The sequence below is a fragment of the Sceloporus undulatus genome, chromosome 4, assembly GCF_019175285.1.
Source record: "Sceloporus undulatus isolate JIND9_A2432 ecotype Alabama chromosome 4, SceUnd_v1.1, whole genome shotgun sequence".
NCBI lineage: Eukaryota > Metazoa > Chordata > Lepidosauria > Squamata > Phrynosomatidae > Sceloporus > Sceloporus undulatus.
In genome coordinates this window covers 148,802,570-148,818,740 of record NC_056525.1, presented here as the reverse complement: position 1 = coordinate 148,818,740, position 16,171 = coordinate 148,802,570, and the positions used below count along the sequence as shown (strand labels likewise).

The 16,171-nt window shown below is 37.8% G+C and overlaps 1 protein-coding gene across 2 annotated transcripts in view; it reads right to left on the bottom strand.

Annotated features, from left to right (window-relative positions):
- The window catches only part of NEK7 (NIMA related kinase 7), a 74,594-nt gene that overhangs the window by 37,928 nt on the left and 20,495 nt on the right, over window positions 1–16,171 (bottom strand). For both annotated transcript variants that reach the window (XM_042464118.1, XM_042464119.1), the window contains exons 4-5: window positions 7,253–7,315; window positions 4,258–4,368 (exon numbers count right to left, since the gene is read on the bottom strand). In XM_042464118.1, the coding sequence (XP_042320052.1) occupies window positions 4,258–4,368; window positions 7,253–7,315 (174 nt within the window). The remainder of the gene's footprint in view (window positions 1–4,257; window positions 4,369–7,252; window positions 7,316–16,171) is intronic.

The following is a 16,171-nucleotide window of genomic DNA, read 5'->3' as shown; positions in this document are numbered from 1 at the left end:
GAGATAATCTGTCGGGGACGCTTTGACTGAGAGTTCCTGCATGGCAGAGGGTTGGACTGGATGGCCCTTGTGGTCTCTTCCAACTCTATGATTCTATGATTCTATGCATAGCATCCATGAAAACCTTGAAGCACACCAAATAAGAAAGCCTTAGCTTGGATGGAGAAGTCCCCAAGATCCACTGTTTCGTATCTTCTTAAAACTTGAGCTAAGCCACTTCCATCAGCTCTGACAGGGATACTAATGGCCCCCTGGTAGCTAATACACGAATAAATTTCCTAACCAATCCTAATATCCATTAGGTATGAATCGTTAAAATGAGAGTTCAACCACAATGGAAAGCTAGCAAAGGAGAGGGTTCCTATACATCACATTGATACCTCCTCCCCAATCACCAAACTTAAGCAGACTAACTGCAACAATCCCATGTATCCCATTTTGGGAGAAAGGTGGCATATAAATTCAACAAACAAACAAACAAACTTCTCTCTGCTCTTCCACCCAACTCTCACTAAAATACATCAGACTGATAGTCATTTGGGATTAACTCCTCAACAGTAGCTACTTTTCCTTGTACTGAGCCTGAATTAAACACCAGCACTGTCAAACCTTATGGGTCAGTAGACAGGAGGTTAATCAGGATTCTCCAGTTGGAGAAAGAGAGTCACTCACTCACAAGCATCTGAGAAGATTATCAGAATACTCTCAAAAGCTCTATTTACAATCGCTAGTCTTACTAGATAGATAGGTACTTCTAGAATGCTTTTGTATTTCATGTATGCTAATTCTTCACAGAATTTGTTCAGGGGGGGTTGCCTTTGCCTCCTTCTGAGGCTGAGAAAGTGTGACTTCCCATGATCACTCAGTGGGTTTCCATGGCCAAATGGGAATTCAAACCCTAGTCTTCCAGTATCCTAGACCAACGCTCAAACCACTACATTATGTTGGCTCTCTTCGCATACAAAAAAAAAATTGTGAAAAATTGGTATCAGTTGTGATATTAAGAAAATTAAAAATTATGTGAAAAAGGTTTCAAGGAAGCTTATTTTGCAAGCCACTGACCCAAAAAATTAAGCTAATTTACAAATCCGTCAACAGACAGGGTAATGCTACTGTAATAAGTTGCCTCTTTTTTCTTTTGTTCATCCGCTATCACAACTAATGAATGCTACATAGAAATCATACAGTAGCACAACAATGTACTGAAGATTCATCCATATGCTCCAGTAAAAAAGCAGACAATAACCCATCATCATCTTTATGGGAGTCACAGAGCTTGATTCCTGAATCTAATTACTGTTTTTTTCAGCTCACATGACAAAACACTACAAACTCAGAAGCACATACAATTCACTATTGAATAACACATTCCTTCTCTTCAGACTGCCATTTAGAAAAGAACTGGGGGTGTACTTACTGTACATCCTCTATCAAAACTATGAAAATGTGGGTGTACTGTGACATTCAATACATAGTTAACCACCACTTGATAGGGTGTCATTAACTTCAAACAGCAAACTAAATTCATTATATTAAATATAATACCTAGGACATCATAAACTACACTCCAAAAAAAGGAAGGGGTGTGTGTAAAAAATATCCAAAGTTAAAACTATGGACATCAGGCCTCTCTGAAGTACAAACTACCCCCCAAAAGTAGTATTCACTAGTTGGTTAACTAATGCAGTTCTTCATTTTGTATTAAGCTTGTTTATTAAAAAATTAACAAACTTTAATCACATTTTATTAAAAATATATATAAAACTGAGATCATCTCTCTGAACAAGTTTCCAAGGTCCGATTATATTATGATAAGCAATTTCTGTACTATTAATATGAAAAAGTGTATTAAATGAGTTCCAAACACATATAGGATGCAGCTGTATTCAAGAGGAACTGCTACCTTCATTAGATACTCTAAAAAAATCACTGGAGCTGAAATACTAGAATACTTATTTTAAATAGTTAAAAGCAAGAAAGTTAAATTGGCTAAAAGTTGACAGCTGCAGGTAAAATAAAGGCATCAATGGGCCATAATGAAACCTGTCACAGGGAGAGAGAGGGAGGGAGGGAGAGAGGCCTCACATTAATAAGTGTTATGTCAGATTGGAATATTCAGAAGAGAAAACAAAACCTTTATGTTGTAGGATGTGGAAACCTACAGAATTATTAATTCATAAGCAAAATATATACAATTTGGTTATAAATATTAACAGGACATTGTCAGTCAACATAGCACATTTTTTTCACTGTCTTAGCTTAAAACTGTCATCATGACAAGAAATATTCTTCAAAGCAATAAATAAATTTCCCATAGTGTCTGGTAGAAATTAAAATTAATACTCCTTCTAAGAGCCAAACAAAACAGTATTTTCATGGCACAGGACAAAAACTACATCAAAAGAATACTTTTTTTTCTCTTATATTCAACACTTAAAATAGAGTAAAAAATCAAAATGCATTAGTCTGGAAAACAAAAGAAATATACAAGAATTTTTTTTAAAAAAAGACTATCCAATAGTGATCCCCAAAGACTGTATATGACATGGTCAAAGTATGTTAAACAGATAACTTTTGGCATATTTATTTATTTATTTTTAAAGTCAAATGCCTGCTTACATAACTTAGCTGGAAGCAATGGTTTTTCATAGTTCCACACTTTTTTCAAGACAAAATTTCATATAACTCATTCAGTTTCCTGGACAGATTTAACATATTTAGTATTGATCACAATAACTTGAATACATGGCAACAAAAATTTGAATACCTGGCAACAATGACTTGAGTACCTAGCAACTGAAACATCTGGTTGTTTTTGGAATATGTTATGACAGTGGTACTCAAACTTTTTACCCTTTACATCTACATGAGGATATTCTCCCGTCCCCACAATATAGTATGTGAATAAAAATATTTTGTTTATTTTGTGTGCATATTTCCATCTGTACATTCATGTACATTCATATTTTAACATTTTAAAAGGGAATAATATCATTCAAATTAGAACTGTTTTGTTTAAGTAAATTCAATATGTAACTCAAAGCATATGTAAATTTTATACATACAAAATTTGGGGGGGAAGGAGGAGGAACCAGGGCCTCCAAGTATAGTGCCCCCCTTGAGCAACTCTTGTGCCCCCCAACCCGGAAGTCCTATCTCACTGTTTGAGAATCATCATGCTATGGGTATTGCCAAAAGTACCCTTATTTGGTGTGCAAAAAATATTCACTAATTTGTTAGAAAGTCTCCATTAACAGTAATGGGAAATTGTAGTCGGCTTTCTTACATTCCATCTAAGCATATGATATTCAAGTTCTTGTTAGATTTTCATAATGCATGTTCATTCTAGCGCCAGTGGTATGAATGTCTACTTGATACCTGCATTTTCCTTGCATATGAATGAAGACCAACAGTGCAGGTTAAGCTGGGTTTTGTACTCTGGGACAAAGATCAACAAGATGGCAGAGTTTGGTTCAAGATTCTGGAGGACTGGAACATAACTTGTGCATAACAGGAGGCTGTTAGAGGAGGGGTACTATATGTGACCTCAAAACATTTTTGTGACCCCTTAACTCTTAGATTTACCAAGAAGTCCCCAGACTCCTCCTGACAACTTTTTTTTCTGGCAAAAAAATCACCCTCAAATCAACCAAAATATCACTTTCACTTATGTCCAGGTTGCACTTTTCAGCCAACTGTTGGATTCTGCGAATGGTAATCCAAACACTAATATTAATCTATAAAAATCTTATATGCAGAGGGGAAGCCTTCCAACTCCCAAAGGCCTGTTTGTTTGCTTTGCATATACAACTTCAAAGCAAATACATTCTTGAGCTTCAACAGCTATTAGCAAAATTTTACAACCACCATGAAAAAAACTCTTGAAAGGGAAAATTTATAATGGAACTACAAACAGATTATATAAGTGTGGCACATCGCCAGCTCTGGAGAGTGATGCTGAACTCTCCTCTCTAGCCACCTTTTCTTCTACTCAGGTAACACATGTGCAAATAAGGTGCAAATTTTGGCAGTTACACATGTGCAATTCTGACATGTTGGGATAACATTTACACATCTGTAACTTAAAATAGGGCTGGAGCTATTATTTATATTTAAGATTTTTGAGAATCCTAATTTGAAACAGTACTCAAATAATGAGACTCAAAAAGAGAGAAATAAAATATAAATCACATTCTTTGTAGTTGTTCCAAACAAAGAAGAAACATACACAATTCTGTTAGGAGAAATAAATCATACCTTGATCATTCTAGAAAGATCTCCAGCATCTGCTAATTCCAGCACTATATTTAGCTCATTGTCTTCAATAAAAGATGCGTAGTATTTGATTACATTGGGATGATTCAGTTGCTAGGAAAATAAAGAGATATGTCAGTTTATTATTTGCTATGCCTCTCTAAAAGTTTCAATCAAATGGTAGCAAAGAGACGCAGTGGTTCAGCAGTTCGAGATCCAAGTACCATGTGACAGAGTGCCAACCTAGCAGTTCAAAAGCATGTAAAAGTGCAAATAGATAAATAGGTACCACTTCGGTGGGAAGGTAACAGCGTTCCGTGTAGTCCTACTGGCCACATGATTATGGAGTAGTCTTTGACAACGCTGGCTCCCTCGGATAAGTAACGGAGATGAGCACCACCCCCCTACAGTCAGACACGACTTGACAATCATGTCAAAGGGAAAACTTTTAAAGGCTAAATATTAAAATATTAAATGTCTGTCCCCATTTAAAATCAATATTCATGGGGAGGTATTTGGAGTACAGATTGAACGTCTCCCTTATCCAGAATTATGAAATCCTAAATATTCCAAAATTGAGCATATGGGTGGCTGAACTAATGACACCTTTGCTTTCTGATGGTTCATAGGGTACACAAACTGTGTTTCATGCACAAAATTAGTTAAAATACAGTATGTATAAAATTAACTTCAGGTTATGTTTATAAGGTACATATGAAACATAAATGAATTTTATGTTTAGATTTGGGTTCCATCTCCAAGATATCTCATTATGTATATGTGAACATTCCAAAATTTGGTAAAATACGAACTCCAAAACACTTGTGATTCCATGCATTTCAGATAAGGGAAACTCAGCCTATACTATAGCTTGAAAAATATTAGTTATTTCACATATACATCTGTGATTGGGGGGGGGAGGCTGTCAACATTGCCTTCCACATGGCAGTTGAACTGAACAAAAATGTTTTCACTGAAGACTATTGAAGATGTGTATATAATATTTGTTTTAATATATAAGCTGCCTTGAGCATCAATTTTGGGGGAAATGTGATCTATAGTTAAAAATGGTGATGGTGGTGGTAGTAGTACTGTAATGGTTATCAATCATTACATTCTCCTTCTCACACATTTCTCCCTTCCCTTCTCCTCTCTCTTGTCCCTTCTCTACTCGCTTGACCTTTTTCTTCCTCTCCCAAGAAGACATTAAGCTTCTACTAGTTTCATGAATGTGTACTAGCTTCCAGGTAGAACGAAAGCTAGTTTCAGGATTTGGAACAAGGGAAGAGCTGGAAAAATCACATAACTAGCAAACAACATCTTCCCAAAGTCCTTCTACTAGATGACTTGTGCAAGCAAGCCAGATTGCATGCCATTATATAGCAATGCTTCATCCAACCATCCATGATGTAAGTAAAAAAGGGTTTCATTCTTTTCAACCCATCATGTTCATCATGAAAACAACTGGAAGGTTCTGCATTCTGACCTCCACTCACACTTTCTAATATGTTCTATTGAATGAAATGTAAAGGAAATCACATTGATCTTAACAGAAATTCTGAAACATGTGCTATAGCAATGCTATTAGAGAAACAAACTAGTGTGCCAACTTTGAGGGTCATTAGAACTCTTCATTAGGCAAGAAGGTAAATAAAAGAAAATATTAGAGAAATGTTTGATGTACAAACCATGTTACAACAAACCCAGTTATAACAGGAGCAGCCAACCTCAGCAGGGTTATGCACCAAATTTTTGGCCCACCAACCATCAACAGCTGTGCTACCCCAAAAATCCTTTTAAAATGAAAGAGAATGAGAGAGAAGAGGAGGAAAAAGAAAAACTGGAACTGATGTAGTAGCCAATTCCAATTTTGGGGTTCTGGCTGAAGTAGGTGGCAACCATCTCAGCCAAAAACTGTTGATTCTGAGAGAGAGGCAAACATGTTTTTATGGTATAGTCTGCCTGTAGATAAGAGAGCCAGAAAAAGGGTCTGAGGAAGAAGCAGTATTATCTTTAAAAAAAAAACTTTTGGAAGTGAAGTTAACCCACTGTGTGCGCTTCTTATGGTGCTCAACATTAGTATACTCCAGGTGGATTTTATTAGTGATTCATACTAATATTTTAGCACTTCCCAATTATATAAACTGCTGTTTTCACTTGGCTGCAAGTCTGCCAAAAGTCCCTTGCTGAATTTGCCATAGTATTCAAATGCTACTTACTGCAATATAAACTATGTTGTTGTTTTTGTCTAAGATCTCTCCTGAGGGTTCTATGAATCCATGCAACAGGTTACAAATCACAAAGATGTGAACATAAAAATAAGGATTTCTGCTCTGGTAGTTAACTACAAAAGTCTGTTTATGATGCACAGTTTTTGTTTGGGCTGTATTTGAATGAGCTGTATGAACCCTATGTCAGGATGTGGAATTTGTGTCCTGCAGATGTCACTGCATTTCTACTCCCTGCAACAGCAACAGCCAGCATAGGCATAGCCCCTGCTGAGGGACACTGGGAGTTTCAGTCCAAGATCTGAAATGCCACAAGCTATCCACTGTTGCCTTACATTATCCCAGGTACAAAATAAGGAGAATAAAGATGGTCTTTCTAGTCTTTAGAATCAGAAAGAAAATACATAAATATGAAAAACATTTTGAAATACAGTGCTAGGCAGTAATATTTGCACACACACCCTTTTTCCACAATTATTTAGTGGCACAGAAATGACTTTAATTGGCATCGCAACTAACTGATGTACACAAGATGCTCAATACTGGGAAGGTGATATTTTAACTGTGGCAAAAGTTTTTTTGAATTAATTTTTATTGGAAATTTATTACAATACATATACAACAAACCAAAAACAGTTAAATGAACTGGCACTGGTTCTCCAAGCACTGCTCTGTAAGAGGTACATTTTATTACTTATTTACATTAATAAACCCCCAAATTATTAATTTCATAATAATTCACAGAGGTCTTCAGCAAAGTATATATTTACCTTAAGAAGATCTATTTCTTTGATGCAATCTGCACGTGCCTTGGCATCCATTAAATCAAATATCTATTTAAAGAGAAGAAAAAAGAAATGTACTAAGTGAATGTAAATTAACTGGGTTTGTTATCTTCAATATTTAGTTTAAAATGAGAGTGCCTTAAAAGTAAGCAACCCATAGCGTACACAAGCAATTTCCAATCTATGTACCACCAGAGACACCATAAACTGAAAAAATAAAGCTTCCTCTGAGTTCCAAGTAACTACTCGGTCCCCCCACTGCTGAATTTCTGCATGATATACTGCCCTACTTTTGCCTCCTTCAGTTCAGTCCTATCTTTATTGTGGGTGTAAATGAATCATTCAACCAGTCCCTAGATACTGATGATGCTCCATCAGAATAGAATGTTCTCAAGGGAAGCCCCTCAGAACAAGAGTGAAAATTATGCAGCCCTCCGGATATTATCAAACTCCCAGCAACCCAAGTCAGCACATCCAACAGGGAGAAAATATGGGACTTCCAATTCAACAACATTTTGGAGAGCTGCACAATTCCCACCTCTACTCCATGCTCTGTTTTCACTTCCTTCTGTTCACAGGGCAGATCAGATGCACTTAAAGGAACTTGCTTCACAACTCCAGGCAGTCTTGGATGATACAAGTTATCTAGACCCATTTCAAACTGGCTTCAGAGCAGAATATGGATCTGAGATTGCTATAGTCCCCTTGGTGGACCAAGATCTTCGCCTGAACATCAACAGGGGAGTGTGTACCTGCTGGTGCTTTTGGATCTCTCATCAGCATTCAATGACATCAACCATGGTGTCTTTCTTGAAAATTGCAAGAGTTTGAAAACTGGAGGCTCTATTTCATTGGTCCTATCTCTCAGGCAGGTTCCACATAATGGACAGATGGAGACAGCTACTCCTCAAAAAAAGTGTTGTTACATATCACATATCACAAGGTGCCATTCTATCCCCAGTGTTGTTCAACATCTACATGAAACTTCTGGGAGAGATCGTCCAGAGGCATGGGGTGTGGGTGCTATCAGTAAACTGATGACATCCCAATATTCTTCATGCTTTCAAAAACAGTCACAGCTAAGGATAGTGAATGTCCTCTGAATGAATGCCTGGAAGAGGAAACAGGACGAGGAAAAAGAAAATGAAGTTGCTTCCTGTCCAGGATCCTAACCGCTGAAACACTGAGTTCGTGGAAGTAATTCTGAATCTGTTGTTCCAAATGACAGCTCAGATGTAACAGCCAGGAATGTTTACTATCAGTTTCAGCTGTTACATCAGCTGTACCTACTAGCACTGGAGGACATAAAGATGATAGAGCACATGCTGGTAACCTAAAACTGGACTTTTACAATGCGTTGTACATTGGGCTACCTCTTACAAAGCTCAAAAACTTCAATCAGTTCAAAACATGGCAGCCAGATTGGTTACTGGTACATCTAGAAGTGATCATATTACACCAATATTAAAATCATTCCACTGGCTACCAATTAAGTTTCTGAGCATGGTACAAAGTGTTGTTTGGTTATTGTCTTTACAGCACTCTGTTGGGTCCAGGTTACCTACAGGATTGCCTCCTCCCATATAATCCAACCCGTACATTCAGATCCTCTGGGAGGATCCTCCAGGCAGTGAGGATTAGTTTTGCTCAGAGGACATTTTCTTCAGCTGCCCCTCAACTGTGGAATGACCTATCAAAAGACATTCAACAGATGAATACACTATCTGAATTTAAATCAGTGTTAAAGACCAGTCTCTTCTGGCAAGCCTATCCAGATGATTTTTAAATTATGAATTTTAAACTATGGATTGACTGTTATAATATGTATTAGTCTTATATTTTCTTTTACAGTTAAGTGTTTTAACTGGTTTATGTGTTTTAACTAACATTATATGTTTTTAACTGATACATGATGTATCTTAATCTGCTACTGTTCCCTGCCTCAATCCATAGCAAAAGGATGATAAGAAAGTGTTGTTATTACTGTTGTTGTTGTTAATTTTACCATAGATGGGCAGGGTTTCTTAGCTGTATGACATTTTGGAAAAACTATCTTATCTGCAATAATCTGAAACATGGCACTTAGTTTTGAAATTAATTGAGTTTGACAGTAATAATTAAAATGCCTACACAAGGTTGAACGTTTACTTCTGTATGCGCTTCCAGTTAAGGCTGATCAGCCAGCACAGGTTCCCTGATATCCATGTGGCATATGTTGTTCTTTAAGTATTAAACTGAGGTCTAAAAGTGAAACCTGAAAAGTGAATTCAGAGACTCTTTCACACTACAGGATTATAGCTTTATTATTTCCCCTTTAACTGCCACAGTTCCATCCTATGGAATCCTGTCATGTGTACTTTGGTGAGATATTGGAGCACTCTGGCTGAGAAGTCTAAATGGCCCTCCTAAGTGGAAGATCCTGGGATTCGATTGGTATAGCACTTAACGTGGAATCATAGTGCTATAGCGTGAATGGACCCTGGGTCACACAGACAGCTACACATAAAATTTGTTCTTGATAAGCACTATCTTGCTCATTTTCAGTGACTCTTTGACACAGAAATCAGCATTTTATCAGCCTTGGAGGTCTTGCCCTCACTCTACTAAGTGAATTCTGTATGTCTGTTCAGGTCAAAAATACTTACGAGTTCATTTCTCTGCTTTAAGAGAATTTGGAATAAATGTAAAAATCTTGTTAACAAAAACAAGGCCCTTGTTGGAGTACAAAACAAAGGCACTGAGAAACCCAAGCTCCCGCAGCTTGGTAGCCCACTTCTTCACTGTTGCACAAATACTCTCTAGCCTGTTGAGTACTAAAGGCTTCTGTCCATCTTCCCTTTATGACTCGCCTCCCAAATTGTGAGTGGTGCTCTCCCAAGTAAATCACCTTACAGAAGCAGGTCATTTCCAAGTGAAGTGCCAAAGTTCATGAAGAACGCCTCCAAACAAACTCCTTCAGTACTCATCAAACACAAGCAAACACACACACGACCAGAGAGAGCAAGAATAAACAGGTCAGACAACAGATGTTAACTGAAGACTTTCTCTAACTATCTTGTGGGAGACATATTACTAAATGTAAATTTTTAAACCACTCAAACTGCTAAGGAACGCAGAAAGAAAAACTACACCCCAAAATTCTCTCACCTCTGTACTTTACAAATGTTAGGATGGTAGAAAGCATGCCCACTGGGCTGCAAGTTACGATTCAAGAAGGAGGCTGAGTGGCAAAGCAGAAGAGCAGCAAAATAAGTCATATGAATGGAATGCTGAGACAAAATAATAATAAAGTCTGACTAACAGAAGGGAAAAGGAAGGTCTAGTACAGTATGTTCAGGATTTTTTTCGCAGCTAAATACTGAAAGGCAAGCTAGTGTTGATGGAAAACACAGAAGCAAAAGTTTATGACTTAGGGTTTAGAACATGCCTGGCAAAGGAGAATGTTGCAGCATGCAGTTGTTTTAAGTCAGTACCAGAATGAAAAACACACTGTCTTACTAAGATCACTCTGACATTAAAATTCACATATGGTCCATATGGTCACTTTCCATGGACTTGGCTACCTCCAGGGAAAACAAAGTGAGTACGTTCAAACATTATTAGCAGGAAGGCTCAACTCTCTTGGAGGTTCATGCTCCTGTGCAGCATGTTCAATGCCCTTACCACTGTTAAGATCAGTGTTAGATCCTAACTACACTTTTAAAACGTATGCTTTAATGTAACACATAGTTTGGCCTAATACCCAGTGCTCAACTGGACAGACACAAGCCCTTTATTTAAAAAATAAAAGTTGCTTGGTAACAATAACTACAACTTGACTCATAAAGTGGTGAGCAGACACCCCAGATTATGATCAAGTCCACAGTTAAAACTGGCAAGCTCTGAAAATTTGCCTTAGAAAGTTCTGTATTAGTTTACAATATTTCAATATTTCAACAGACATGGTATTTGATCCAGCTAGCTTCCCCTTCTAAATCATAGGCCCCAAACAGACAGGCCAAAATAAAGCTACTTCGGGTCACTTTAGAGATATGCTGTTTAAATTATGCATGCGTCCTAAGAGTCCGGAAGCCGTGCCAAAGCCACAATCCAGTCCTAAAAACTAGAACACAGCTTTGGCACAGCTTCCAGACTCTTAGGACACATGTATCATTTAAACAGCATATCTCTAAAGTGACCCAAAGCAGCTTTATTTTGGCAGTCTGTATGGGGCCATAATTAATTTTAACTTTACTCTCACATTTAAAAAATAAAAGCTGCCTGATTGTTATTGCCCTATTCCTTTGCCTTAATGCCTAAATGTTATATGGTATATGGAATATAAATGCATCCAGGATTTTATGTACGAATGACAAATAAAGTAAATTTTATAACCATTCTTTGTGAACTTCACAACATAGGCATCCCACCTAAAGCCATAGTTTTTAAATGGCACGCAGCCAATTTATACAAAATTCACTACTGAAACAGGAGAAATGTCCTGGACAGCACTGATAATGATTTAGCAAGCAGCAAGTGGCTATATAAATATGATTTATTTTATCATAAATATGATAAGTATCAGACTTATTTAGTGATATAGGGCCCGAACAGATAGGCCAAAATAAAACTGCTTTGAGTCATTATGGAGGTATGCTGTTTAAATGATGCATGCATCCTAAGAGGCCGGAAGCCACACCATAGCCATGCTCCAGTCCTAAGGACTGGAGCACAGCTTTGGCGCAGCTTCTGGCCTTTTAAGATGCATGTCATTTAAACAGCATACCTCCAAAGTGACCTGAAGCAGCTTAATTTTGGCCTGTCTGTCTGAGCTCATAGTCACAAGATTAGATCAAACAGTCATTAATGAGTGGTAAACCCAAGTCCACTGATGGACATTGGGGTCTAGTAATAAAGGAACTCTGCCCGCAACTGCTGGTTGGCAACTGTGAGAATTATACTTTGTGCCAGTCAACTACCTGTATTACATCATGGTTCCACAAATTAGCCTACTTCCCCAGGGTGATGGAAAGGCCTATTCTAAACATTTCTGTCAACAAAATACAATCATTCCATGAAGGCCATCCTCCTCTTGTACACAACAAGGTCACATTGGATACAACCCATTGTGTACACTGGAATCACTGTGCACTCAGAAAATTCAATCAGCATCAAGTAAGACAAGATTCCTGTTGGTAGCTTCAGCTTTGGATTGCCCTGTTTTGCCTTCAGCACTAAAGCTCCAACTTACCACCACCATTCCCATAATCTCACAGGCACCAGCAGGAAAATATAGCTCCCTTTATGATACACCACCAACTTTTGAAAAATGCATCAATATTCATAAAATTGACCTTAATTACGTCACAAAGAGAGAACTGTTACTTGGTGATGTACTGGAGCCCTTTCATGCTACACAATTATAGTGTTATGATTCACCCTTAACTGCAATCATTCTGTCCAAGGGAATCCTGGGGTTTAGAGTTTGGTGAGGCACTAGAGCTAAAATGTCCCTCTCTGGACTGCAAATCCCAGGACTCCATGGGTTGGAACCATGGCAGTTCAAGTGGAAAGATAGTGCTATAATTGTGCAATGTGAAAGGGTCCTAAAGCCATAATCCCCAAAAGGTAAATAGCTTCCCTCAATCAGTGGGACTTGTATCTCCCTCCTTTCCCATCATTATGCCCCATCATTAGGTTTCCTTTAAAGCTCAGGAGGTTCAAAGGAGATTTCTTTTTTTAAAAAAATCCCACACTAGGTGTAGACAAGGTATTCTATGCATATAAAGAATTCACTGAACTATAACCAATAGGAAGCCCAATGTAAAGCTCAAAGCAAACGAAAGAGTAGCAAAGTGTCAGCAATTCAAGAAATCTAAAACTTTTCAGTAATGCATAAACATAAAAAGGAATAACTGCAGCAACTAAACAGACCGCCATAAAGAGCTGGCCTCGGGGTGGAGTGGGGGCATGGCATCCTCCCGCCAACCACCTGGCCACTGCCCCCATGCCACCTGCCTGACCAGACGACAGGTGGCATCACACTGCGCCAAACAAGCAGCAAAAAATTGCTGCTGCTGCTGCCACTGCTACTAGGATGCTTTCTCAGCAGCACAAAAAAGGAGCCGCTTTTTGCGCTTCTTTTGATGCTGCAGAAATGCCACATTGGGGGTGCATCATGTTGCTGTGACTCCAATCCAGCTAAAAAGGGGCGGCACTCCAACACCCCTTAGGGGCTATCTGTACTACTCCTAAGTACATAGCTGTGTAACATTGTATTTATTCCTCCTCACCCATGAAACTATACTCCTATTTGGGGTTACCAGGAATCAACTCAGGGATGTATCACATCACTTTTTCTACCGTTTTCTGTGTCAGAACCCTATGTTTCAGTTTTGGCTGAGTCCTCCTCAGCTGCTTGGCTGCTTGCTAACCATTTTCTGAGCCAGTCAGTGAAAGCGAGGTGACATTACAACCTCATTTACCTTGTGATCCCCCACTCCTTTGCTTAACTCATTGGCGGAAAAGAGAAGTGCAATGGTCAATGTTGCTGGAGTGGGGATGTTCAACCATCACTTTCCATGCAGTCTCCCTGTGCATGTTGCTGAATGCTCACTAGAAACCAAGTGAGCAGCAGAAAATTGGTACTGCTCTAATGCAGACTTTTCCTCTGTATATCCAGGACCGTGGGGATTTGAATTTTTTAAAACAAAAAATAGGGGGAAATGAAATTAACATACCTGTGAGCTGAAGACTACTGTGTGTGTGACTGACCTTTCCAAAGCTGCAGTCATGCATTGCTTCTCTTCCTTTTTGTCTGTTTGATTTGGTTTCCTTAGATTTAAATTTTGCAGTGGAAATGAGCTATGCTAAACCTTTCCGCAGTATGAAATGGATATATAGTCTAACAAAAAGAAATGGCACAGTATGAAGATCAACATACTGGCGGGGGAGGGGGCAAGGGAGGAAGTTAGAAGCCACTTTCTTTTCTTTTTTTAAGAACATTCTTTTAAGTTTGTCCAAGCAACACACAACACCTGGTACTGATTAAGTAAACTGCCTTAAGAGAATTCCAAAAACCCAGATTACTGTTTAAGAGAAGTTGGTCTTTGTTTGTGGTTTACTGTGGAAGAGGCCATTAACACACTATTAATAAGATTGTGTTACCATTTCCTTCAACAATCCCTAAATGTTGCAGACTAGCAACTTTGTGGCAAAAACATCTAATTTTTTTTTACTAATATCAATCAGCAAAAGAGTTGGGGCTAAAGTCAGAGAGTCTTACGACGGGTGTCACACTTCCTATTACCTGTTATTTTCCACAAGGGCTTTGTAATAATAAGTACTCTTAAAATAAACTCATATAGTCCACTTAGCATGTACACCTTAACTCTCCTGAAAACAGTTAGCTACTAATAAGGGAGGAGGGAATCACAAAGACCTTTTAAAATGTCTTAATTTGTTCCCACACTGAGAAGTGAACTAACAAGGACATGCCAAAATAAATATTCTATTTGTATCACTACCTGTGAACTGCAAAACTATAAATGCAAATATTGCTGCATCCAACTAAACATAAAGAAATACTAACACTTAAAACATATTGTTAGTAGAAAGCAATCTGGAATTCTTCTAGCTACTGAACGGTTAAAAACATAATCTCAAAATAAATTAAAGTCAGTCTAAATGTTTTGTGTATATGTCTATTATCTACCTGGTTTAGCTAATGCTTCAATTCACATTAGGGAAAATATTTTTACTAAACCAAAAAAGATCACAAAATGGGCACAAGTGTTTGATATTCACAAAAGATGCAAGAGGTTAATGGCTTAAAATATATGTTGTGCAGAACTCTTTCATTTCTGCATGGAATTTTTGTCACTGTTCTTTTGTTTTCTTCTTTTTGAGAATTTGATTCAGGAAAGAAAATTCAATTAATATACTTTATAATATACTTTATTTCTAGATTTTTAAAAATACTTAATACAGTACTAGGAAGGAAGAAAAGACAAATACTTTAATCAGTGACAACAGGTATGCTAAGAGATTATTCCATGAGGGGATAATAGTTTTTAACAGTAGAATAATTCAACTAAATTGAGGTCTTCAGATTTTATTTGTCTGGTGCTATTGTACAGTTGACCCACCAGATTTTTCATCCATGGACTCAACCATCCACAGCATGAATATATATATATATGTTTTGTGTATATGTCTATTATCTACCTGGCAAAGCAAATCTTGATTTTTCTCATTTTATATAAGGGACACCCTTTTACTGTGCCACTGTATTTAATGGGACATGATGATTCAAGGATTTTGATATCCACAAGGGTGCTGGAACCATACCTCAGCAGATACCAAAGGCCCAATGACTATGCAGGGAAGGGGGAGGGGGGGTCTCTTTCTTTAAAAATACACCTTTTTAAAGAAAAAAAATCCAAAAGAATAATCATGACCCCAACTAAGACACAACTACTGAAGTAATGAAACTTAGACTGCATCTGCACTGCAGAAATAACCCAGGCTGACACGGCTTTAACTGCCATGGCTCAATGCTATAGAATTCTAGGAATTGTAGTTTGTTGTGAAACCAGAGCTCTCTGCCAAGGAAGGCCAAATGCCCCACAAAACTACAGTTCCCAGAATTCCATAGCACTGAGCCATGTCAGTTAAAGTGGTGTGAACCTGTATTATTTCTACAGTGTTAATGCATCCTTACTCAGATAACAAAACTTACCTAAAGGTTGACTTACTAAATTCCCATTGACTGAATAATGTCTAATCTAGTTGGGGCTAGTAATTTAATTTAGGTTTAAATTACTATTACAGTACTATAAATTACTATAAATTAAATTACTACAATTGATTGACTGACTGATGGCAATTTTGCCCATAGCATTCAAAAGTGTTCCAAGGTGGTTT